Source organism: Neolamprologus brichardi, chromosome 14, assembly GCF_056152115.1.
Source record: "Neolamprologus brichardi isolate AB-2024 chromosome 14, ASM5615211v1, whole genome shotgun sequence".
In the NCBI taxonomy this organism is placed as follows: Eukaryota; Metazoa; Chordata; class Actinopteri; order Cichliformes; family Cichlidae; genus Neolamprologus; species Neolamprologus brichardi.
The window spans coordinates 27466057-27490347 of NC_142117.1; the positions used below are offsets into that span (position 1 = coordinate 27466057).

General features: G+C 39.6%; 2 protein-coding genes across 6 annotated transcripts; one reads left to right on the plus strand and one right to left on the minus strand.

Annotated features, from left to right (window-relative positions):
• Nucleotides 1–190: 190 nt before the first annotated feature.
• On the minus strand, nt 191–11773 carry dixdc1a (DIX domain containing 1a). Of its 3 annotated transcripts, none has more exons than XM_035912378.2 (16): nt 11517–11773; nt 11225–11403; nt 7557–7714; nt 7314–7459; nt 4009–4098; nt 3703–3756; nt 3552–3602; nt 3183–3287; nt 3008–3061; nt 2822–2911; nt 2088–2165; nt 1811–1972; nt 1611–1677; nt 1314–1422; nt 1028–1136; nt 191–769 (listed from the first exon to the last, which is right to left on the minus strand). In XM_035912378.2, the coding sequence occupies exons 2-16, from the start codon at nt 11245–11247 to the stop codon at nt 686–688; spliced, it is 1380 nt and encodes a 459-aa protein (XP_035768271.2). In that variant the 5' UTR covers nt 11248–11403; nt 11517–11773; the 3' UTR covers nt 191–685. The 3 variants fall into 3 exon arrangements, with proteins under 3 accessions (XP_035768271.2, XP_087707186.1, XP_006801633.2); XM_087851060.1 differs by having other exon boundaries at nt 2822–2914; nt 11627–11771; XM_006801570.3 differs by having other exon boundaries at nt 2822–2914; nt 11517–11771.
• Nucleotides 11774–18175: 6402 nt separating this feature from the next.
• On the plus strand, nt 18176–22519 carry nkapd1 (NKAP domain containing 1). 3 transcript variants are annotated; one of them, XM_006801568.2, is made up of 6 exons: nt 18176–18258; nt 18518–18594; nt 19002–19090; nt 19221–19361; nt 19486–19539; nt 21549–22519. In XM_006801568.2, exons 2-6 carry the CDS (start codon nt 18526–18528, stop codon nt 22000–22002), a joined length of 807 nt encoding a protein of 268 aa, XP_006801631.1. In that variant the 5' UTR covers nt 18176–18258; nt 18518–18525; the 3' UTR covers nt 22003–22519. The 3 variants fall into 3 exon arrangements, with proteins under 3 accessions (XP_006801631.1, XP_087707731.1, XP_006801632.1); XM_006801569.3 differs by lacking the exon at nt 18176–18258 and adding an exon at nt 18742–18833; XM_087851605.1 differs by lacking the exon at nt 18176–18258 and having other exon boundaries at nt 18487–18594.
• The last annotated feature ends 1772 nt before the right edge of the window (nt 22520–24291 follow it).

Here is a 24291-nt window from a genome sequence, read left to right on the forward strand (position 1 = left end):
GCTGAGGCTCAGCAGCAAATTTAATTCTGCTCCCACCCCCCCCCCCCCAAAAAAAAAAATTAATTGACTTTAATGACAATCTGTGGATTTTGTTTATTAATGTGTGGGCGCGTGAGTGGAGGTGTTTAATGGCTACGAGCTGGTGTCATTACCGTATGCAGGGGGGAATAATTGACAACAAAACGAACCATGCAATAATTTATGTTTATTAAAACATCAAAATTGATGCAGAACAACAACATCAGTGTTTGGCAATCTGGAACACGTGGAAAATGTCAGTAAACACTTCTTTCTTTTTTTTGAGGTTTGCATACTATGCACTGATTACAGCTTTTTAAAGCACAGCGTAGCTTGTTATTTCATATAAAGCTAACATTATTTTATTATTCAAGTATGACTTTACTGACCATTACGTGGTAGTCCCACAAACCTATTTATGAGCTGCAAACAATGTGCGACATGCGGTCCGTAAACAAAAAAAAACATTGTATCCAAATGTTTAGATTCTTCATATGAAACATTCACTTTTAAAACATGGTTTTGTACCTTAATGGTGTTAGCTCCATTGGTCCCAGTTTTGTGTCGTAACACTATTCTTTCTTATGGCATCAGAAGTATTTTCAGTAGCTTCCTGGTCCAGTGGGAACAGCTGAGGTTTGTAGTGACGATCTCTAGTTTTTTGGCTCTATCTCCGCTCTCCGTGATCCTCCTCAACCCACGCAACAATCTTCCCCTCCCAGCCAGGGACAACGGCTCCATCCTGAAACACCTGAAAAGCCAGCATCCAGTGTTTACATATCTGAGAGACCCATATCTATACTATAAAAGGTTTGGATAGAAAGTAAAAATGAATACTTGAGGTTATCCAATTCTTTGGGATGGAAATAAGTCTCCCCATGGTGTTTTGAAGTGCACAGTAGGCACAGCTATTATTAGCATATCTTACTCTATAACTGCCGTTTTACATTTGCCAACTGAAGCCCAATGTGAAGAGAAATAGGGGCTGTAATTTTACTTCCACGCCTACCTCCTCTTTCACTGTGCCAAACTCTGGGTCAAGGGCCTTGAAGTGGTATCTGAAACTGCCTTGTCTGTCTACAGCTGCCTTGAAGTCTCGCAGTGTCACCTCTCCCAGCCTGGAAGCACACATATATCCACACAGATGTTATGCTTTGGATAAACCAGCCCAGGCATCCATATGCGGCTATGGTCAACCAAAACCCAACTAACAATTTGCTTAAAAAATAAAGAACGCTCCAGTGAAGCAACACACAGCACTGTATCAAACCACCATAAAGTGTTTATATACTCACCTTTTTGGAATGTTAATCAGAAATGGAGTGAGCGAGCGATCTGTGAAGTAGAGCACTTTAGTGGAGACGGCAGTATCCAGTCCTGGGCTGCTGTGTGAGTGCGCCATTTCTGGAAAAAAACCCAGCAAACATTGTTTTTCCACAACCAAAGTCTGAAAGGGTTTTAGCCTCACACTCAGTCATGCCCTCTCTTTGCAGCGCAGTGTAATTGAATGGCACAATTTGATTTAACAGCCAGTAGAGATGTTGCGGGGGATGACAAATCCTAAACAAAAACGAGCATTTTGTTTGTCTCACTCGAGCTCGGCGGCCAGGAGTCACGATCTGTCGAGTTGGCTCTGCGTCCCGGCGATTTGAATTCCTCCTAGAAGAAGAACCAATTACTCATAGCAAACAGTCGGATGTTATCAGTTGCTGAGTCATCATTTGGCAAGTGACAGACGAGCTACTACATTTTAAAATTTCCTCTTTGAGGTTGTGAGAGCGAGAGTGTGTACCCCTCTGTCCTGTCTTCGCTGGGTGTCCAGAGAGTGCAGTCTGTCCATGAGAGTGGCCACGCCCTGCTCCAGAGTGTCCAGGGTGTGATGTTGGGGGTCATGGCCGGAAAAACTGTCCCTCAAACTGCGAAGTGCTTCCCTGACGACCTGCAGCTCTTCACCCTGTGAAAAACAGTCCTCTGATACTTAAAAAGAATTGGAAAAAAAGTCGAAATCATTTTGAACTATGGACATTTACAGACATTATTGGTTAATGAGAGAATTAAAGAGTGCATACTGGTGCGCTGTGCTGGAACACTGGAGGAGATGTCGAAGCGACTGAGTTACTGTACCCGCTGCCCTCGCTCCTGAACACCTATCAGAGACAGAGACAGTATAGACCAAGGTGAAAAGTGTTCTGAATGAAAAGTGTGATAATATTTACAAAATGTGCTCAGAAACTGCAATACAAAGAGCAAACACTGGGCCTGTGTAGCTAAAAAAAACAGCCAGAAAGCTTATTAATCTAAATAAGAGCTTCACTTTTGTCCAAAAACTATAATATAAAAAAACCCCATCACAACCGTAGTGGGTGACATGTTTTTTTCCTATCATGATGAACACCGTGCACAGTAGTCTATTTTGAGTCGATTTCACATACAGCATCCTTGCTGCAAGGGATACTCACCGGTGCAAGAAATATGTATTAATCTGCCACTGAAAATAGTCTCCAACAAATGCACCATTTACTCTGATCTGAGTAACAATTTATAAAGACCACACCGCTGAGGTGTAGTGGGAAATGTAATGTTTTCTTCAAGCATCCTGCTGCCTTAATATATTTCTAGTTTTTGGTCTTATTGAGTAATGTTTCTCGTAAGAAGAAATATATGGGCTATCTTGCGGCAAGTACAATGTAATCACAGACCGATGCGCGATAAAAAAACAAACAAACATTGGTGTTATATATGAGTCCTGTATTCAAACATATGTTATTTAGCACGTATATGTGAAACCTGTCATGCTGCATACCCGTCCCAGGCTGACTTCATGTGCCTTGTGCTGAGCTTCATCAAGCTTTTGCTGCTGCTGCTGCAGTATTCTGTCCTTCCTCCCGAGCTGCTGCTATTGTGACAAGAGAGATGGATGGCACGAGGATTTATTTGCATCTCTATGGCTAAAATAATGCACTGACGTGTATATAATAAAAGACAATACCTCATATTCGCTAAGTAATTTGTTCCTTTCACTCAGCTTGCGTTTGAGCTCTGCCTGCAAACAGTTATATCAAGGTGATATGTGAGTGCTATAGTTCTCTCACTTAAACCTGCAGCCACGAGTCAAAGAGGTCGAATATTTCATCGTGTCAAAGGGAAATCATCACTTGTCTCACATTTTCCCCCTCCAGCTGATCTTTGGCCATGTTGCACCTCAGTAGTTCCTGCTTTAGCTGCAGCACAGCATCCTCCTGCACTGCCAAGCGCTGCTGCAGAGCATCCTAATGAGAAGCAGGAGGGAGATCAAAGAATTGTCCAGAAAAGACCTGAATACTGATGAACTGCATCCACCTGCCTCGTCGACAGGATCCACCCAGCTCTAAACTTTTTTTGATCTTTGTAAAGAAATTATAAATGTATAATGTATGTGATAAAACTTACAGAATCATCAGTTTGGGAGGGCGCGATAGTCAAAAAGGTTAAATATAATCCTTTAATCCATTTTACTTCACAGATAAAGCCCAAAACTAGAGTAAGAGGTTTACCTTGATGGCCTGAATGTGACGTGTCTCCTGTTTGTGCCTCAGAAGTTCCCTCTAAGAGCCACACAAAGGAACAACAAAAACATTAGAGAAAAGGACTCTGCCCCTAAGACAGCTCATCTATGTTAAACCTAATTACATTTACTTACTGTACCTTGAGATCAAGGGCTTCCTCCATGCTTTGGTCCAGGCGACTGCGGATGAGAACCTTCAAAGGGAGAGGGTACGAGCAGGGTAATTAGAGAATGGAAAAATGTCAGAACGTATGAGGAGGCATTGGGCCTCCATGACAGTGCGCTGGCAGATCAGAGAGATTCATTTGTGCTCTATAGTGGCCACTCGTGAGACGAGTAATGGCTACAAACATCATCAGAACAGAAGGGCTGACACGGACACTTCAAGCTCGGTGGCGAGCAAGTGTTGTTTGTTTTCCCAAGTTAGCAGAGAGAGGGCACTGTACCAGCTGCTGCTCGGTGTTAGCCCGGTTATCTCCAAAGCTCACGGATCCATCCTGGTCTTCCTCAGGGAGGGAGCCATGGAGCAGCAGAGCCTAAAAACAAAAAAACATACAGATCTGAAGAAAACTTGCAAGCAATGATAGTTGCGACGCATGACAGAGAAACCAGGTTCCTGTGGTTGTAAATGCCTCTGTTTTTGCACTGCAGCTAATAAAGTCAGTGAACTGAACCAAATTAAATTGAAATTACACTGACAAGTCTGTGTAAATATACAGACTGTAAGGTAATATAGAGACTCTAAAAGTGAAAACATAAAGGCTATTACTGTAAAAGTCACCAAAACATCTATTTTTAATTTATTTTTGTATGTGGACGTGCTGTCGCTGCACCGATATTTGTAGCTGAATACTACAAATGACCCCAAACATACCAATTAAATACCATGTGCCAAACTTATTTATTTGCACAAATTAATGAAGCTGGCAAAGATTAGCAAATTTTGTAGGATTAGCTTTGTCTTTCATATTTTTATTCTTAATTATCCTAATAATCTGTGGCTCTCTTCCACACCGTGTCTTTGTTCTGTTTCCCTTACCTCAGCCCCAAACGCTTGCAGCAGTCTGCCCCTCCCTGAGCCTGATTTTGACAGAGGTTTCTTCCAGTTGAAAAGGAGTTTTTGCTTCCCACTGTTGCCAAAGGGCTTGCTTATAGGGGGTTATCTCATGCTGGGTTTTCCCTGTTTTCTTTGTATTATTGTAGGGTCTTTATCTTACAATGTAACGCTCCTTGAGGCAACTGCTGTTGTGATTTGGCGCTATATAAATGAAATTGAATTGAATTGAATGTATTGATGTCTGAATAAGACCCATTATACTGTAAGGATCTTGCTCATGGAAGGTATGTTAACATGGCAAGGACTCAATGCTATTCACAACCTTCTGAAATTCAAATCAAGCATCAGAATTGGAAGAGAAAGGTCCTTTTATTGACTTTGAAAGCACCCAGCAGTATAACGCGCCTCGTCACAGAGCTCAAATCATCTCAAACTGGTTTCTTGAACATTGTATTCAGTGTACTCAGATGACCTCCACAGTCACCAAATCTCACTCCAATAAAGCACCTTTGTGATGCGGTGGACCAGATTTAAATTGTGTATGTGCAATTGACAAATCTGCAGCAACTGTGTTATGGTATCACATCAGTATGGACCAAAATCTCTGAGGAATGTTTCCAGCACCTTGTTGAAGAATGAAGAATTAAGACAGTTCTGAATCTAAAAACCAGTACTACCAGGTATTAATGCCTAATAAAGTGGCAAGTGAGTTTATGTTTTATATGTATTATAAGCCTAACAAGCCTCATTTTATGATTTTCTTATAAAATCGCCCCCTTTCACATTTTTTCATGCAACATAATTTTAATCATTTCATATAAATTATAATAGATTAGTGACTTATCCACAGTGCACTCTGCTATTCACCTTGTGACTACTGGGATAGGCTCTGACCCTTCTACGACCCCGATAAACAGAAATAACAGAATGGACTCAAAGTATAAATAAGGCAAGATATTTTTCCATCTTTGTCTGTTTATCTGTCAAAACACATGTTATTCTTTCTAGTGGATGGCTTCGTTACATCTGGTCTATCTGTTTGGGTTTCTTTTTAATTACTTCATTTAAAAGTATATTTCCATTTTTAGCATGTCGCATTTGGATCTTGTCATTTCTTTTGTCATTTCTAAGTCTTCCCAAAATCTTGTAATCTTACTGACTGCTAGTGACACTTTGGTACAATTTTATTTAGCAATTTAACTTGGAAAGTGCTGTATAATTGCAAATTAACTAAATATGCCAGAATACACGTCTATAATTAACTAAACTGAGGCATGTATTTATTTCCATTCCTCTGATGAGATTTCAGTTATACAGTCTTCATTACATGCACTTGGTTTACAATGTGAACTCCCACATGAACAGAGTGTAAGCAGATTATAAAACGTTGATATGACGACCTTTCTTTAGCAGTCCTTTGTCATCAATACTTTAGTAGGAATCTGTGGGGATCTAGTGAGTAAATAATGTTGATGTGCTGCAGAAAATAACAGTGTTTTCTTTTCCGATTAGATTCTTGCTTCAGTTCTTCAGTGCGCATAATAATACAAGAGTTTGGATCTTTTGAACTCCTTGAGAAGCCCGATTTCAAATGCACAATCTGCTGTGCCTTGTGAAAGCAAACCAGCTACCCCATACTGAGCTACAGTCAGCTTTGGATTCGAAAACAACCAAGGTGTGATTAAAGTGCAGACTTTCAGCTTTAATGCATGGGTTTAACAAAAGTATACCTTTTGTTAGCCATTTTTATACAAACTAACATAGTATTAAATATACACATTGATTTTAAAAATTACAGAAAATGTTTGCGGTCAGTGGCTCCCTGAAATTTAGAACCCATGCACACCACCAAGTGCTTTGCTTCATCCCTTGAGGTGCCCTGCAGGCCCTTTCTGCAGCCACCTTCAGCCGCTGCTTCAGTGTTTGGTGTTGCAGTCCATGTGCATCCCTTCTTCTTTTTTTAAAGAATGTACCAGATTGTTGGTTTGGCCACTGCTAGAATTTAGTCATCTCTTTGATAGTTTTATTTTGTTTTTGCATGTTTTACAACCTAATGATGGACTCCTTCACTTTTATTAGCTAATCTTTTGGACCCCACATTGAGAGTTCCAGTGAAAAGCTCTAAATCAACTCCCAGTCTTTTTTCTGCTCAGTTTGTCATAAAATAACAACAGAACAGGCATCGCTTAACCATGGAGCTGCTTGTCAGTTAATTATCTAACTACTTGTGAGCATCTGATAAGGCAAGATTACATAGAAAGCGGCTGTAGACATGCAAACATTTTTAAAAAAAACTTTAAGCTAGCACTGGATGCTAACAATTTTTAAGGTTTCTTCAAACAGTTTAGTTGCATTAGGACCAACTACATGGTGATTTTTGTTTTTCACTATGGCTCTAATTTAACAACCCAGTGCCCTGATTTTATTGTAAGGATAGATAATAAATAGCCTCCTTTTTAAAATGTTTCAAAACAGAGAAACAATAAAGTCAGCAAACAGAGGTATGGTGGGTTTACCTGAGATAAAAACTGAGCTGAAAACGTTTACATACCCTGACCAAACTTTCATCCTTCTTTCTCAGAATCTATTTTTTACTACTTGCTCCTTACTCTGTGGATTTGTTGCAAATAGGGCAGCGACCCTGTCGCTTATATCCCTTGGCCCAGAGCAGCAGTTTGTTCTGAAGTGCATTACCTGTAACCGGAACACCATCCTTCTAGCTTCTTGCATCTCCTTTTCCAGCTGCTCCTGGTGGGCATCCAGCTGCTCCTCCCAGGACTTCTCTTCCTCCTGCACATCGTGCCCCAGGGAAGGACACAATCCACAGAGAGCCACCTCCTCTAAAAGCGGCAGAGGGACAGGGGAAATGAGGCAAGGCACCTTTTTTTTCACTGCATCATATCTGGCTCTAAAAGAGTTGATGTGCAGCCAACCAACCTGTGACAGATTTCTTCTCTGTCAGCTCAGATTTGTCATCCTGAGGTTCCCCCTGGTTCTCAGGGTGATCATGGACTGTTTCTTCTTTAGGGGTGTCAGTGAGCTGGGTGATAACATACTCCTCTTTGGGGGAGTGAGCTGGGCTGGCTGAGCTGAGACTGAAACAGATGGTGGGCACAGGCAGGAATGAATGTGCTTGTATGCTGCCAAATGAGCAGCAATAAATAAACCTAGCTACATAAAATGGCGATTTGAAATTTTAAAAACTCCCAGAGGAGCACAATAATGTAAATTAATCCCATTTGGGATAGATATTTTTAACTAAATCCATTTTTGAACTCATAATGCCAATATGATGCATGATATACCAAACAGCATTGTCTGCATCACAGGTTCACAGATTATTTTGTAGATAACAGAACTACTAGAAAATGAAAAAAAAAGAAAAGACTGAATGAACAGATTTCCAACTCATTCAAAAAATACACAGCAGGAGCAGGAATGCCTGCAAGACTGTCATTTTCTAACAGGAAATTCTTTACATATTTTGCTCCCCCTTCGGCCATAATTTCATAACATAGTGCTGGCATGGTTTCTGAACAGCTTGTTTCCTTGCAGTTTCATGAATATAGTGTTTTCTGAGAGCATCTCCAGCAGCCTGAGGTTCAGACCAGCTGTCATCTTCACTCTCCTGTGTTTGTGGACACTGGATACAGCTACTGTGACCTGTGACCTATAGCATTATGCACAGTCCCTAACAGGGTAGTTTCCCTGTGTTTTTCCCTCTGAGTCTGCATGTGAAGACAAGCCTGCGACTGCATGAACAGATCTAAACGCTGTGCAAGCATGCCATAGAAAAGCATCACTACTCATCACCCTGCTCCCCAGGCTAACTAGCTGAGAATGAAGGAAAGAAAGCAAAGAATGTCCTGCTGAATTTGCTTCATATGTATGGTGGTAAGATTTTCTTCTTATGTAATAGTTAGCACTAGCTAACAGCACAACAAAGTACTCTCTGAGGATTAAAGGTGGACATATTCATTTAGTTAATGTCTGCTTATCAGCCACTGATCAAATCAGAAACACACCACAAAGAATCTAATGTTAGGGAGACTTAGTGAAGCATTTCCACCATTATAGCATGCAAGTTAGCATGCTAATATTTGCATATGATGGGGCTGAGAGAAATGTCTTGCAGGTAAAGAGTCATGAACAAATGCACCAGACATGTAAATTTTGTCTTGATTATGGTGCTCGATCTGAAATCAGTGAATAGCAGAGTTGTTACAATCCAAATGTATAAGGGCATACACTCCACAGCTGCTTTATTAGGTATACATGTTCAGCTGCTTGATAATATAAATACATAATCAACCAACCACATGGCAGCAGCTCAGTAAATTAGGCATGTATAAAAGGTCATGCCTTGTATAAGGAGCATTAGGAAGGTGAGAAAAAAGATGATTTAAGTGGTTTGTTAGTGCCAAATGTGCTGGTCTGACTGTCTCAGAAACTGACAATCAACTGGGATTTTCCCACACATCTCTAGGGTTTATAGAGAATGGTCCAAAAAAGTGCAAGTATCAGGTGAGCAGCAGTTCTCTGGGCAAAAATGCCCTGTTGGACATCTCCTCTGCCAGAGGTCAGAGGAGAATGGACAGACTGTTTCCAGCTGATAGGGGTGTCTGTAGCTCAGGAGGTAGAGCAGGTCACCTACTAATGCTCCAGTCTGCAGGCCAAATATCCTTGGGAAAGGTCCTAACCCCAAATTGGTCTACAGTGCAACCATCTGAGTATAAATGTGTGAGAATGTTAGATAAGAAGCACTTACATAGAACGAGCACAGAAATTTAGCTTATAGGAAAGCAACAGTAACTCCTGTTACAACCAAAGTATGCAGAAGAGCATCTTTGAATGCACAACTTGTAAAACCTTGAAGCAGAACACCACACTAAATGCCACTTCTTTCAGGTTAGAACAGGAATCTGAGGCTGCTTTTTACATAGGGTTACCAAAATTAGACAACAGAAGATTGAAAAAATGTTTTCTGGTCAGATGAGTCTCGATTTTTGCTTCTGCTAGATTTCTCCTCTCTGGTATAAATAACATGGAAGCATGGATCCAACCCGCTTTGTATAAATAGTTCAGACTGGTGGAAATATATTGGTTAGAGGAATGTTGGATCTCAATTCAATAGAGCACCACTGGGATACTAAAATGGTTAAACATGGTTTAATGTATTATTCTTTTTATATATCAAACCATACTGAGAAACTTATGATTAGTTTCGTCTTCCCAACTTCCCAGAAAGAGTCTCTGCACCACTGTAGGTCACATAAAAACATGAACTAAGCCTCTTATCAGAAGCTGCTGTAATTATCCTTAAGTGTTTTTCAAAAAGGGATCAAAGAAGCACCTCCTACTAATCTAGTCACTGCAGATAATAACACTATCGGGATACCCTCTATCATTGTCTCTAAGAGTAGTTCAATAACACATTTATTGTAAATGCTCTTTGCTGATCTCTCGCTACAAGAGAACACGTACAATCCGACAGATTTGGAACATATGGGTTTAGCAAAGATTAAGCATTGGGATTTGCAAAAGATGAGCTTCTGTGCAATAGATTAACATAATTTGATCAGCGGTGGTGGCCTGAGTGGGCCTCCATTTACTCCAATTTTTAGATACTTTGCTTTAGTATTTATACTTTTTTTTGGCTACTTTGTATTCATAACTGCTACAAACTGCTAAAACGTATTATTCCTCAGTATTTATCCAACTGTTGCTTGTCATATTAGCTTTCGTAGATTAGTAGATTTAGTTGATAGCATTTTAATAGATTTTAGTCAGTGCAAGATCTTAGTCGATCCAGAAGGATTTTCTCTAAATGTTTCTTTGATTTTTTTAAAAGAAAGAAAACTTGTAAAACCAAACCTTTCACAAAAATTATCAGATGAAAAAAAGCTGTTGTGTCTTCTTTCTTTTTTTCACGTTCACCACTTTTGGGAACTACTAAATTATAGATGACAGTGTATTAAATAATCCAAACTACTTTCACCTCATTTTTCTACAACAGTAAAGTGCAGCTTATTCATCTTTTATCCACTGTCATATCAGTGACAGTTTGTGTCATAATCAATCTTTTTGACTGATGTGTTCAGCACTGACCTTAAAGGACCAGTTAAATAAAGTAGGTCATTGTAAACATGGTGCAAAGTGTGTGAAAAAGAAGATAAAGTTATCAGATTAAAGTAAAGAATAATGTAAATCAGTCTAATCAATATAAACTTATATCTGAACCGTGGCACGGCATACACAGAAATAGCTGTTAGAGAGAGGTTGCTAGGCAATAGCAGCTCGGCTCACACAGACACACACAGGGACACACCCACACCTACTGCACTGTAAACACCGAACAATAACCTGCACAGCTTGGCTTTCAAGATCAAGCTGTTCGGATGAAATGCAATTCCATGTCTAAGACTGAGATTCACATGCGGATGAAGTGATAAATCTGTTTTACAGTGTTGTGATTGTAGACTTACATATACATATATATATATATATATATATATATATATATCTCTGCCACTGATGCATCCCTGCATTGTCAACAATAGCAGTAGCCTGAATTGCCGCACTGTTCATATTAAAATAGCACTTACCATTTCATCTGTTTGGCTCCCATGCTGGTGTTTACAGGCTTAACCTCCCATAAAGTCCGCGCCCCACATCTGGGTGATGCCCTGCGTCTCAGTCAGGACCATAGCCCAAACACAGCCAGAGGCAGCAGGGAGGGGAACAGCCCTGAAAGCCGCACGCAGAGGAGTCTCCACGTCGCACACTGTGTTCAATCAGAAATAACAGCACGTTTAAATCCTCTCCAACAGCATATTCCTAAAACATAAAGCTCAAAATCCTAATCAAAAGCCCCCAAACCCTTCCCCTAAATCATACCAAGGCTCAGTCGTTGCTGGCAGTGAGAGATAGGGAGAGACAGACAGAGAGAGGATTGGAGCTCAGCAGCACCAGTGACTGAAATCTGCCTGGTTTCTCATTGCACTCGCCTTGTGGTGGAGCTCACCAGCTCCCATTCACGAACACAATGTTTTTTGTTCCTTACGGACAAGAACTGATGCAGCTCTTGTGCATCTTTTTCACCCTTTTTGCATTCATTCTCCTGTCCCCTCCCTCCCTCCCTCTCCTTCCCCTCTTTTCTCTTCTGCTTGGCCGAACTGGCTTTGTATCACTCCTTCCTTCGTTCGGTGAGAGAGAGGATGTCAGACATGGCTCTGTCTGGGTGTGTTCACCCTCCCCCTCTCCCTTATTCCTCCTCCCCGCTTTCCCTACAGCTCTCTCCTTTCAGAAGGGGGAAGAGGTGGGAGTTGTTCTCCTTCTCCTTTTCTCTCCATGTACTGCATATACCTGCAGCTAAAATGAGAAATGAAATTCTGATTTTTAAAAACAGGAAAATCAGCAGACTTTTGTTTGTTGATAAAACCACAGGCTTGTATAACAACATACCATACAGGCCAAGCCATTACCAGAGGGTAATTATATATTTACAGAGTCAGAGGAAATAGGGAGGTACTTAAGGAGAAAATGGTATTTATAGAGTGGACACATCAGCCTGCAAAACCAGCTCTTCTCACTTCTGTGTCTTGTATGTACTGAAAAGCATTTTGATGCTAATGCGCTACAACATCAGAGGCATCAGATTAAACTCAAATTTTTAAAAAGTGTCAGCTTCGTAATTTGAACACCAGGCAGCAGAAACAAAAGAATTTATTTGACATGTACAGCCAGTGTTAAGTATTCCTTTGAAAGGCGTTTTTGGCAGAGTACGCTGTCATTAAGTTGTTAGAAGTGTTGGCAGTGTCATCAGCAGGAAGAAAAAAGAAAGCAACCAAAAAACGTGAAGTAGGTCTCAACGTGGCAGCTTGCAGTTCTGCCCATAACAAAATGACAGTGTCTTAAATTCCCTATGAGCACCATCGATGCATGCTTCAATGAGCTACTTTACTGTAGAGCCATGAATATGTATGTAACCCACCATACAAATGCCGCATTCGATTTATGCAGAGAAGCAGCAGAGGCAAAAGCAAGCTGTCATGCCGACAGCTATTTGTGCTAAATCAAAATGAGAAAAATATTCTAATTTGTTGGGATACCTACAATAAGTGAAAAATGTTTGAATCACACACAAAATATATTTTTGTAATTTCAAAAATATAAAGTGTTATTAGTCCCACATTCCGTGTATCCCTTTATTACGACTGCCATGTGCGGTTATCTTTTTCTAGTGTATATTTGAAAAAAACCTTTTAATACTTTAGTAGCTTTGGAAAGAAGACCTATTTTGCTCATTTTCCAGCTCCATATTTTTGTTCTACTAGAGTAGCTTTGAACAATTTAGAGTTCAGAATAATCCCTATTTATCTGATACTGGGCTTTAGGGCAGCCCTCTTACTTTAAGGCTCATTATTTGGCATTTTGGAAACGTAATCAATCCACGGTATATAACAGAAAGTAAGGAAATGCACAATAGGTCACCTTTTAGAAGAATGTGATGCTCATACAAACTCAAGTTTGTTACACTCTCCGTTCCTAAAAGCATCTGCATGCAAGGAATGAGCAGATAAGGTGTCAGAAGCTTATGAAAAACCACTTTATGGAGGTCACAAAAGGTCAAATTATGTATTTGTTCTTATTAAATACTGATGGGGTGGGGAGGTTAATATTTTCTTATAAGCCCTTACAAAAGAAAATGTATTTTTCAACTCAACCCTATGTCTTCAAAAATAACTCCAACATACATTATTGAACAGTCCTTGACTCTTTCAAGATAATACCCCTCCACGAACCATGAACACTGTTTACACGTCCTCACAGCTCAAACATGACCACCAAGCCCTGCAAATCAAATTCTATCGTAATGACGCTCATAATAAGTCATCTGAACCTCACCTAATCGGCCAAAGCTACACAATCAAGCATCAAATGAGCTTCGTGCTACAGGTCAGAAGGAAGGTCAGCGTCCACTTATGGGCTAATCAGTGGCTGTAATTTTGAATCTGCGCACGGTTTCCTTCACAGCAGCAATATGTGGACTAAATGAGACATCTCAGTGCATTTAAAATCAAGAGTCAGCAAAAACACCTAACGGCTGGATCATGTGGGATTTCATTCAAATCAGTCGTAGGCTGACATCTGTTTGTCTACAAACACATGAATAAAATTCTGGTGAGCACTGTTTGGGTCTTTCAGTTATTTAAGATGCATTATTTGACCGTCCTCTACCTTGATTTTGCAAGCAGGAAGACTTCCTACCAGGTAAATAAAAAACACACTGAAAATCCACCCACACCCATCTATCCACAGGCTTAAATAGCTAAATTCAAAAGTAGCTTTGTCAACAAGGATGAAAAAATGGAATTGTTTACAAATAATAATAATAACACTAAGAGGCTCCAATATTATGCAGAAAGTGCACTGATTAGTTTGGCAACTTCAATAACTTCATGGAAACCTTTTTCTTGAAACAGCCTTATAAGGTTGTTTGTGTTCCACCATGAGCTAAATCCTTTTTTTCTCGGCATTACTTTGAATATTTTTTCCCCAATATTGAAAAAACAAGGACGCTACAGGAGCCTCCGGACTAAGACCACCAGGTACCGGAACAGCTTCTTCCCCACAGCTGTCAGACTCCTGAACTCTGCCTCCTGACATCTGACCCACGTTAAACTCATGGACTGGACATACACACACCCACAACCACCTACACACACAATGGACAACCGTACCCTCAAACACACAATAATAACATGGACTGAACCACCATTCACAATCACTAGCACTTTATATAGCCTCTGTAGAAATTATCCACATATCTCACTTATCTTAACTGCACTACTGTATAGTTCTGTGTAAATAATCATACGATAATTTTTAATCCTACAATCCTACAACTGTTTATAACTTGCATAGTTCACATTTCTGTATAACTGTATATCTCAGATTTCTGTATAGTTTTTTTTATTTCATATTTATATCCTGTTAATAGCCTGTACATAGCTTGTACTCACTACAGCCTGTACATACTTATAGTTATAGAATATTCCTAACATACTTCATACCGTGTACATTATAACATACCATAATAGACCCATTTCTGTAACATACTTACATATCTATATTATTGCTAATATATATTGTAATATATCTATATCACTAAAGCACTTCTGGATGGATGCAAACTGCATTTCGTTGCCCTGTACCTGTGCATGTGCAATGACAATAAAGTTGAATTCTATTCTATTCAAACTCAGGTGCCCTAAAGGCAGACAATGATTATTTGGCAGAGCAAGACGTGACTGAGAGAAGTGTTTTTATCAGGCATTGTTGGATTCATGTACGGATGATATATAAACAATGACTTTGCTATTCAAAGTGTGGTGCCAAAGTCATTCCACCACTGGGGATCCAGGCAATGAGAAGAAAGCCGGTTTGCCACAGAGACAGCATGCAGTCAGCCTATTTGTAAATCAAATGAGTTGCTAAAATAGAGCGTGCTTGCATGGTCACTATGGGTTTTTGTATCAAATTACTAACATACCTTAAACAAAAGTTATCTATGTTTTCCCCCCTTCATTTCAGTGACCTTCAAACAGATAACCATGAAGCTGATAAGAGTTTTTCCCCTAGGATGTTCATGCATTTTTGTAGTCAATTTAGAAGGAAGTATTTTTGTTTGGGAGATAACATTGGAGAGCGAAAACAAAGCCAGCATCTTTTAGATTAAACCACTTGTGTACATATTGACTACATAACTGAAACCAATGTGAAAAATGATTTGTTTTTTAAATAAATAATTATTTAAAGAATATACACCAAGCATTCAAAATTTGTACTCAGCCAAGGCTGGACCCGTAAAAGTTGTTATCCTTGTAAAAAGGAAAAGTTTGGAAGGGTTTAACCTTCAATTGGTTTTTAATTTGTGTTGCATTCAGTCAAGTGCAACTTCTAAATCTAAAGTAAACACCAAACACTTGGTTTTGAGACATCAGATGAACACAGATCTATAAATCAAACATTTCTATAAAATTTATTCATATAGGTAGTAGGTGTTGCCCATATCATACCAATCAGGCATTAACAAAGATGACTGAAAAGCACCTCAGTGACCTCAGTTTAATTAAAGCAGTGACAAAAAAGCTGTCCAGAAACCACAGATGTTTAATTTGTAGATGAGAAACACTAATATGTACAGTTTTTTGATCAGTGTAGTGGAATAAAAAGTACCAGTTCAGTACTGTATCAATCTAAAGAAACATTTTGCATATTCATTTTGCATAAGTATTCAAAACTGATACTTGTACATTTGTAAGAGTTTGTGACTCACTGGTAAACGTAGACTAGTTTTCAGCACCTTTTTTCACCTTTCAGAGCATCAGAGGTTGGATATTAAATTATTCTGACACAATTGTTTCAAATCTGGTTTGACTTGAACAAAGTCTAAAAGCCCTGCTTTTAGGTTTGAACAGGAGACCTTTTTTTGTCAAAGTGGTATTAAAGTGCAAGGTGCTCATTCATGTAAAAATGTAGCCTAGTTCATGTGCATTTCAGAGTTTGTCAGATATAGTGCACAAATTCACATAACACAATTCTACCTTTTATGAACAATGTGTCATAATGATGATAGAATTTACTTTCTATCACCTTTATGGCCTTTATAGTAGTTTGATTTTTTTGCACTATATCTTACTAACACCATAATTAGGTCTAATGAATATGCAAGAAATACACTTTGATTCCCAAAATTTACTATGCCCACTATGCAATGAGAGCAGCTTAATACATCCAACCAAGCAGATAACATCTACTAACTGAATGTGCCTTTGAAGTACTGGCTTGCACAACTGTGGCAGCATTTAAATTAGACATAAGGTTAATTTATTTGCAGAAAGTGATCCATCTTGTTTGAAAGTTGTGCAGGCCTTATATTGGTACAGAGACTTTAGGAAGATCCCAAGAGCCAAATGTTCAACTTGGGGCTATAAAGTCTTCAGTGAAAACAGGGTTATGCAGAGTGTAGCTATTTTTATTCATTTATTTGTTTATTTATTTTTTTGGTCAGATATAGGTCAGTACAAAACATTAGTAGCCTGGCTATATATATTTACATTTTCTAAAAAATAAGATATAGCCATCCTTAACATAAAATTAATCATTGCAATTGTAATTGCGATTACAATGACCTAAATAGGTGAACTGGCTTTTGAAAGTTAAACCAGCAGATATAACCTATACATTCTGCTTTGTCACATATTCTTGTTGCTTTGTTTTGTTCTCTGCACAACAAAGAATAAGTGGTAAGTTCTGCAGGAACAGTGGATGGTAACAATGATGGAATCACTACATCTTTCAGCTGCTCCCCTCAGGGGTCACGAGGGCTACCTCTATCTCATCTTTATCCCTAGCATCCTCTTCTGTCACACCAACCCTCTGCATATCCTCCATCACTACATCCATGAATCCTCTCCTCCACGTGCCTGGCAGCCCCATCTTCAACTTCTTTTGTCCAATATAGCCACTATCACTCCTCTGCACATGTCCAAACTGTCTCAGCCTTGCCTCTAAAACTCCAAAGTGCTCAATATGAGCTGTCCCTCTGATTTACTCATTTCTAATCCTGTGCATCATTGTCACCACCAACACAAATCTTAAAATCTTCAGCTCTCCCACTTCTTCCTCTTCTTCCTGTCTTTTTGTCAGTTCTATTGTCTCCCAACCATACAACACAGCACGTCTCTCTACGATCTTGTAAATCTTCACTCTGGCTGCTATCCTTCTGTCACCCTGACACCCGTCTCCACCCAGTCCATCCTCGTTGCACTCTCTTTTTTACTTCTCTTGAAGATGGGGATGCACTGTCTGTTGCTTTGGATGCTTGACCCCACATATTTAAACTCATCCACCTTTGCTCCTTACAAGTTCACAGTTACACCTGCAACTATTCTGTCTCGCTTCTACTGAAATCCACTCTTATTCTCTTCGGTGCATACCTCCACCTTTTCAGGCTGTTTTCCACCTGCTCCATACGCTCACCACAGATTACAATGTCATCTGTGAGCATCACAGTCCACAGAGACTCCTGCCTGACCTCATCTGTCTGCCTGTCTATCAAAATGACAAGCAAGAAGGAGCTCAGAGGCAGTCCCTGATGTAATCCCACACTAACCTGAACCCATCTGTCACTTCTACAGTCTCGCTGTCCTCACAAATGACCTGCAACATGCTCACATACTTCCCTACTACTGTACCACTGTTCCTTTCTTGGCACCCAGTCATATGCTTTTTCTAGAAGACACAGTGCAACGCAAAAATTCACAGATATGACATGGAAAAATTTTAGGTATTGAAAGTACTCAGTGGGTGGGACCAGTCATATTCAGTACAAAAAATAACGTTTTATAAAGAAAATAATTCTTACTTTAATTAATTTTGCCGTTAATAAGTTGCAGTTCTCACCGTTTAGCAGCAGCTGCTGAGATGACTGACAAACACTTGGACCAATCACGGTTGAGTTCCTCAAAGTGCAATGACGTAGATTGCGCGACGCCATTACGTAACTTGGTAGAGCGGAAGCGCTAGTAGACGCTGTATTTTCTTCTTCTCGAATGGTGCTCTGTTTTGAAAGGTACAGTTTGGACATAATTAAAAAAACAATTACAGTAAACGTGTAGTAATGCAGACGCTTGTATACAGTTAAGCGAAGCCGAGGGGAGTGGACTTTAGAACATGTTTTGCTGTTTAAACATTATTCTTATGCTATTAGCAACGAGCTAAGCTAATAGGGGATATTGAGTGTTCGAGGGATAACAGTTATTCAGATTATTGGTAGCCCTTCTCTTGCTTTCGGTTTCTACTGCCCATCGCTTACATGTTTCTTATGTCAGGTATCATCATGTCAAAGCAGCCGTTGGGAAAAACGCTGCTGAGGAATGTAATCCGACACACGGATGCCCACAACAAGGTGCGTTTAGACTCAACAAGTGTTTGTAAGATGAAGGTGGAGGTTTTTTTATGTGCACTAATCTATTGATTAATTACTTAAAGCTTAAAGTTGAGCTGAGTTGATGATTTGTTTAAATGAATGCATTGCTTCTGTTTGGTCCTTTAGACTTCCTTTCCACAACAATTTAGCAGAGCTTGTACGAGAGCGATACATCAAGCGCAGTCTCTGCTTGCTCAGATTAAACTCCTATACAGCAGGTATAAAATACCAAAACAAACCAACTATGTTGAATTAGGTAGGTTAGCCCACTGATTGGCAGGATTTCTTCTTTACCCACGCACAGGAAGGATGGCATTTGTAAATATTTGTATCATGTGTACACTAATGCATCTCTGTGTTGTCTTTGTGTGCATCTTGTTGTGCAGATCCAGGAGGAAATTGACATGTGGAAAATGCGAGACTGGGAGATCCAAACATCCCAACGAAAAGATTTTTCAGATGCAGAGTTTGTGAGGTAAATACCTCAATTTAATTTGATTTACCTGAACACAAATGAAATCACAGCACTTTTGAATCTTTGTAATGCAGCTGTCATTTTGATTATACATTGACTTGATGATTTAAGGATAATGGTTGTATTTCAGAGGACATATGCACTGCGACCGAGTGTCAGATCAACGTAGAGACTTTAACCGAAGCAGAGAGCGTGCCTCAGAACATGATGACAGAGAGGCTCGATACTGGACTCGAAAACTGTATGAATTTGAGTCCAATGATCCTGACAGGTACTGTACAAAAAACAAAACATAATGAAGTGGCAGTGGTCATGTGTTTCCAGTGTGTAATGGAAATACTGGAGTGCTACATCAGATGAACTAATATATGTGATTTCATATATTTCCGTCACAGATGGGGACATAGTGGGTTCAAGGAGCTTTATCCCGAGGAGTTTGAAAGTGATGGGTAAGCAGAAATTTCATACATACCAAATGGGTTATTATATATTCAAATAGATATTCAGACTTTAAAAGGGCACTCATGCAATTTACCGCATTTCCATGGAGTTAACCTCCCAACCCTGAACCTTGTAGTAATGCAAGACCAACTGATACCAGGCTGAAGTCTGTTGCATAATTTCATTGTTAACAAAGTAGCAGAAGTAAGAAGAGACTCCATTATGAGACTTGCCCCCTGCACTGAAAAAAGGGTACACCCATTAGATCAGGGGTGGGCAACTCCAGGCCTCGAGGGCCGGTGTTCTGGGAATCCATCCTACCTGGAAAAACATCCTACCCAATGTTTCTGCACAGACGCGGCGCATGCGCACAAAACCAACGCCGAATTAACTTCTTTTTCTCTCACCCATCCGGAATACTTCTTATGGTTATGGTTATGGGTAGGGTTAGGTTTAGTTGCAACTCACCGTCAAATTATAACGGGTAGGACGTTTTGTCAGAGTAGGATGGTTTCTTAGAACACCGGTGTCCCTGCAGGTTTTAGATGTGTCCTTGAACCAACACAGCTGATTTAAATGGCTAAATTAGCTCCTCAACATGAAGTTCTCCAGAGGCCTGGTAACAAACTAATCATGTGATTCAGGTGTGTTGACTTAGGATGAGATCTAAAACCTGCAGGACACCGGCCCTCGAGGCCTGGAATTGCCCACCCCTGCATTAGATAGTTCATTAACTATTTAGATTTTATTAAGTACCTCAACATTTGTCAAAATAATTGTAATTATGAGTTGTAAATAGTGTTAATATCAGGTTCTGACTTTGATTCCAGCACTTTCCTATGCTACAGTATTGTTTGGTGTGTGATTTTTAGATGATGATAATGTGTCATTCTTAAAGAAAATTTGTGCATATAAATTACATGTTGTTGTCATGAAATTAAAACGTTTTTATGTGGTGTTACAGGTGCATAAACACTACAAATGGGTCATTTTGTCTGTTTTTAAGCAGTTGCTAGGCCATTATGATGGCATACCTCTGAAACAGATAATAGCCTTCGAGGACCTGAGCTGTAACTGTGCAAATTTTGATTGCTCCTGATTGTGTAAGAGGAGCTCACAAACAAAGATTTCATGTATTACTGTAAAATACTATATGCACCTGGTCAGATGGTATTAGCATCCCAGCATTATTGTTTTTGGGATAAAATATTCCATCTAGTCATTTAACAAAGCTGGATATTTCAGGCAGAAATACTGTGACCATAGCTGTGGTAGATTTATGATATGCAAGCTTCATTTCATTTGTATTTGTAAAGATTTTACCCTGAACTGTCTGGCCGCTTTAGTTTGGTGAAGTATGTTGCTAATATTTTTACACTGGCATCAAGCACTTTTTAAACACTTGATCTTCTAATTTTGTTGTTTAATAGTGGTTTCCAAACAGCTCATGGTTTTGCTGATATTTTTAGGAGTATTACTGGTAAAAATGAGGGGAAATGTGCAAGAAATAGTCAGATAAAGTATTTTTAAAAAGTTGAGAATTTGAAAATTATACAAATCCCTATAATTTACACCCATATTGATATAGCTGAGTGAGGGGGCCCAGTGTAAATAGCTGCTGTGTAACTGTTCTCACCTGGGTGCAAATAGTCACTCTAGTAATAATGGGTTATTATCCAGATTTAATGGATGATGAACACACAGTGTTTTAATCTTCAAACAGCCTCAAACATTCACACCTCCATGATGTTAACATTCTGGTTATTAACGAGCTTCCTTGTTAATGAATCTCTACCGATCATACTTTCTTTTAAAAACGAAGAGGTCTTCAAGTCAAAGCTGAAATAAACTCTAAGATTACATCGTAAACATTATGTTTCTAAGACTTTACAGAGAGCTTCTTTATAGTAAGCCACAGAAGAGATGGTTCTCTTTGCTTGACTGATCTCCATGTCAAAAACCAGTGTATTTCCCTGTATGTCTTTATATTTATTCTTCTGACTTTGTTTTACTTTAGTGAAGAAAACAGTGCCAAAAAGAAGATGAGCCATCACAAAATGAAAAAGTCCAAGTCTGACACAGAGGCATGCTTATCAAAACGGTCCAAAAAATCCTCACGGAAAAAGAAGAAAAAAAAGAAGAAAGGTGAGGACGGAAAGCGTAAGAAAGTGGACAGTTCGAGCAGTGACTACAGCAGCGATGACAGCGGTGCTACAAAAGACAAGCAGAAGAGAAAAAGGACTAAAAGTCGACATAAAAACAAGAAAGCTTCAAAAGCCAGAGGAAAAGACGTGGACATCAGCACAGAGGACAGTAATGATGAGATAAAAAGGGAGAGGCTGTCACACAGTCGCAAAAAGCGAAAGCACGATTCGCACAAAGACTCCGACTCAGGGCCAAACTCAAAAAAGAAGAAGAGGAAAAACTGGAAAGCAACGGGTGAGGAGAGCTCGGACAGCTCTGCCGACTGAGGCGCGCTGCTAAAAACTGATGCACAGTTCAGGTAACGGGCACTGAAACTGCTGCAGATTCCTTTGTTGTCCCTAACTCTGCTGAGGGCTTTTCACTGCAGGCATCTTCTAAATTGCACTTTGTTTAACATCAACAAACCTGTGGTTACGGGTCTCTCCGTGGGCGTCCTGCGTGGTAGAAGCTCATCACCTCTGCAGAGACTCGAAGCACACTGTACAGCAGTACAGACAGCAGGGAGCATGAAGAAGGATGATAGGGTAGCAACCATCTGTCTCAATAGGTATCCTGTGAGCTGCAGGCACATTGATTGATCGACTCACCTCTGACTGTCTGCCTCACATAGTGACCTTCTGTCCTCAGACGACCAGTGTTTTTATTTTATTTATAAGGAAATGCAATTTGAATAATTATTTTCGATGGAATATGTATTTTATTTTTTTTCATGTTTTGCAATTTTCACTCTTTGTATAAAGTGTGTTGTCATAAAATAAACATCTATTTTGCATTTTTTTTAAATTATATTTAGTGTTTAAAATGGTGTATTATCTGCTTTTAAAAGAACAAGAAATGATCATCCCCGGATTTCTCTAAAACCTTTAATCCATTTAAACTAACAAGTACTGCCTATCCACTTAAAAGCTGACATGGTTCCAACAGTACAACGCCTAAAGGTTTGTAGATCTGGGCAGAAAAGCGTGAGGGTATTTGTCTTCCTGTCTAACTTTTCTGGAAATGTTCACATTATTTTCTTATTAGTTACAGCAAAAACTGTATCTGTGTGAATGACATTGTGGGGGGGTCATAAATATGCGATCCGGAGAGCAGTTCTAACTCAGGGTTTTAATAACATACACACTGATTGTCTTGCATCCACGAGGGTTTAAATGAGTTGTAACAGATACATTATTTATAATGCCGTGGGTGGTTCCTGTTCTTTTTCTGAAAGTAAAGACCAGAATAAGGACATAAACCTTACACTTAAAAACGCATCAAGTTGGCCTCCCTCCCCACCCCAGCAATTTCCATATAGCACTTTATTTTCCTCTGTCACAGAGCTCCACTTTTATACTATTAAAAACACATCAGTGAGCCACACCGTCACTGGCAGACACCTCCTTTCATTGCACTGAACGCTGCCATCGCCGTTTATTCTGAATCATTCCCACATGCACCATTTTGCTGCAATAAATACTCATTAGATAAACAATTCGCTGCTGAAAATAGTCCCCAACATATATACTGCTTCCTCTGGTTTCAGTAACATTAGCAAAAACTCCACCGATGAATTGTTCTCAGAAAACAATTTACCGTTTTTAAAAAATGAAAATAAATTTTCGTTATACAAGAGCTACAGATAAAGCAATAGAGGTTGTTGCCATGGGATCTGTAACAACAGCCTTAAATTAGGAAATTATTCTTTAACTTGAAGGCACGTGCACGCACGTACGTTGAATCTAAGCAGGCTGCAGTATAAAGGTAAGCACAACCATTGCTCTGTGTGCAACATGTTTGAAGCCCAAAACAGAAAAATAATGAGATGGCAGTGTAAACGTAGCTGGCTTCTGTTAATAATTCTTACTTCAATACTTTGAAATAGCTGCTGGCGTATATATATAAAAAATTATTGCATTTCCGATGAAGAGGTGTTGTGAATCTCTTGATTTGTTGAGTTGTTTGTCAGGAGAGAAACAGGGTGGCTTGGTCTCCATGGACTAACATGAATCAAAGACCTCGCCACAGTCCTGTTGTTTTTTTATGATACCAAAGAGAGACTTTCAGACACTGCTGCTCATGATCAAAGTGAGTAAGTCTAGTGTTTGTAGAGCTACTTTTTGACTGCTATAGAAGTCTTGTCTGTGATACCGTTGAACACAGATTGTCCTGTGTGGTCTTATTGTTTCTGTAACGTTAAGACGACTCACTAATGCCGTACACAGCTGATACCACTTTCATACATCACTCCTGAAAACCACCGTTCTACCCATATCAACACCAGTCTCTGTCCAGACTGGTAAGAAAGAGTAGCTTGTGCCATCTGTGTATTTATAGATAATCTGATGCCAAGGGAAGTGTTGGTAAACCGTTTTGAAAGTGTGTGTACTGGAAAAGCCTGAAGCACTTCGCTGAGTCTGTGTCAATAGGCTAAGTGTTCTCTCTAAGCAGCAGAGAGTGAGCTGTGCTCGGCTTGGCTGCAACTGCCTGAATCTTGGAAATGGAAGAAAGCAAGTGAAATTCAGCAAGTCAAATCAGTTTTGACGGCGGTTTTTAAACACGTTGCCACGGTTTAT

Bases quoted from the DNA above. Each gene is read 5' to 3' on its own strand.
- nkapd1 (XM_087851605.1), top strand. From the start codon at position 18,502: ATGTTTCTTATGTCAGGTATCATCATGTCAAAGCAGCCGTTGGGAAAA. The intron at 19,091-19,220 runs GTAAATACCTCA...GTTGTATTTCAG, and splicing joins TCAGATGCAGAGTTTGTGAG to AGGACATATGCACTGCGACC. The intron at 19,540-21,548 runs GTAAGCAGAAAT...GTTTTACTTTAG, and splicing joins GAGGAGTTTGAAAGTGATGG to TGAAGAAAACAGTGCCAAAA.
- dixdc1a (XM_087851060.1), bottom strand. From the start codon at position 11,247: ATGGGAGCCAAACAGATGAAATG. The intron at 3,288-3,551 runs GTAAACCTCTTA...GCTTCTCATTAG, and splicing joins GTCACATTCAGGCCATCAAG to GATGCTCTGCAGCAGCGCTT. The intron at 770-1,027 runs GTAGGCGTGGAA...CTGGCTTTTCAG, and splicing joins TTGGCACAGTGAAAGAGGAG to GTGTTTCAGGATGGAGCCGT.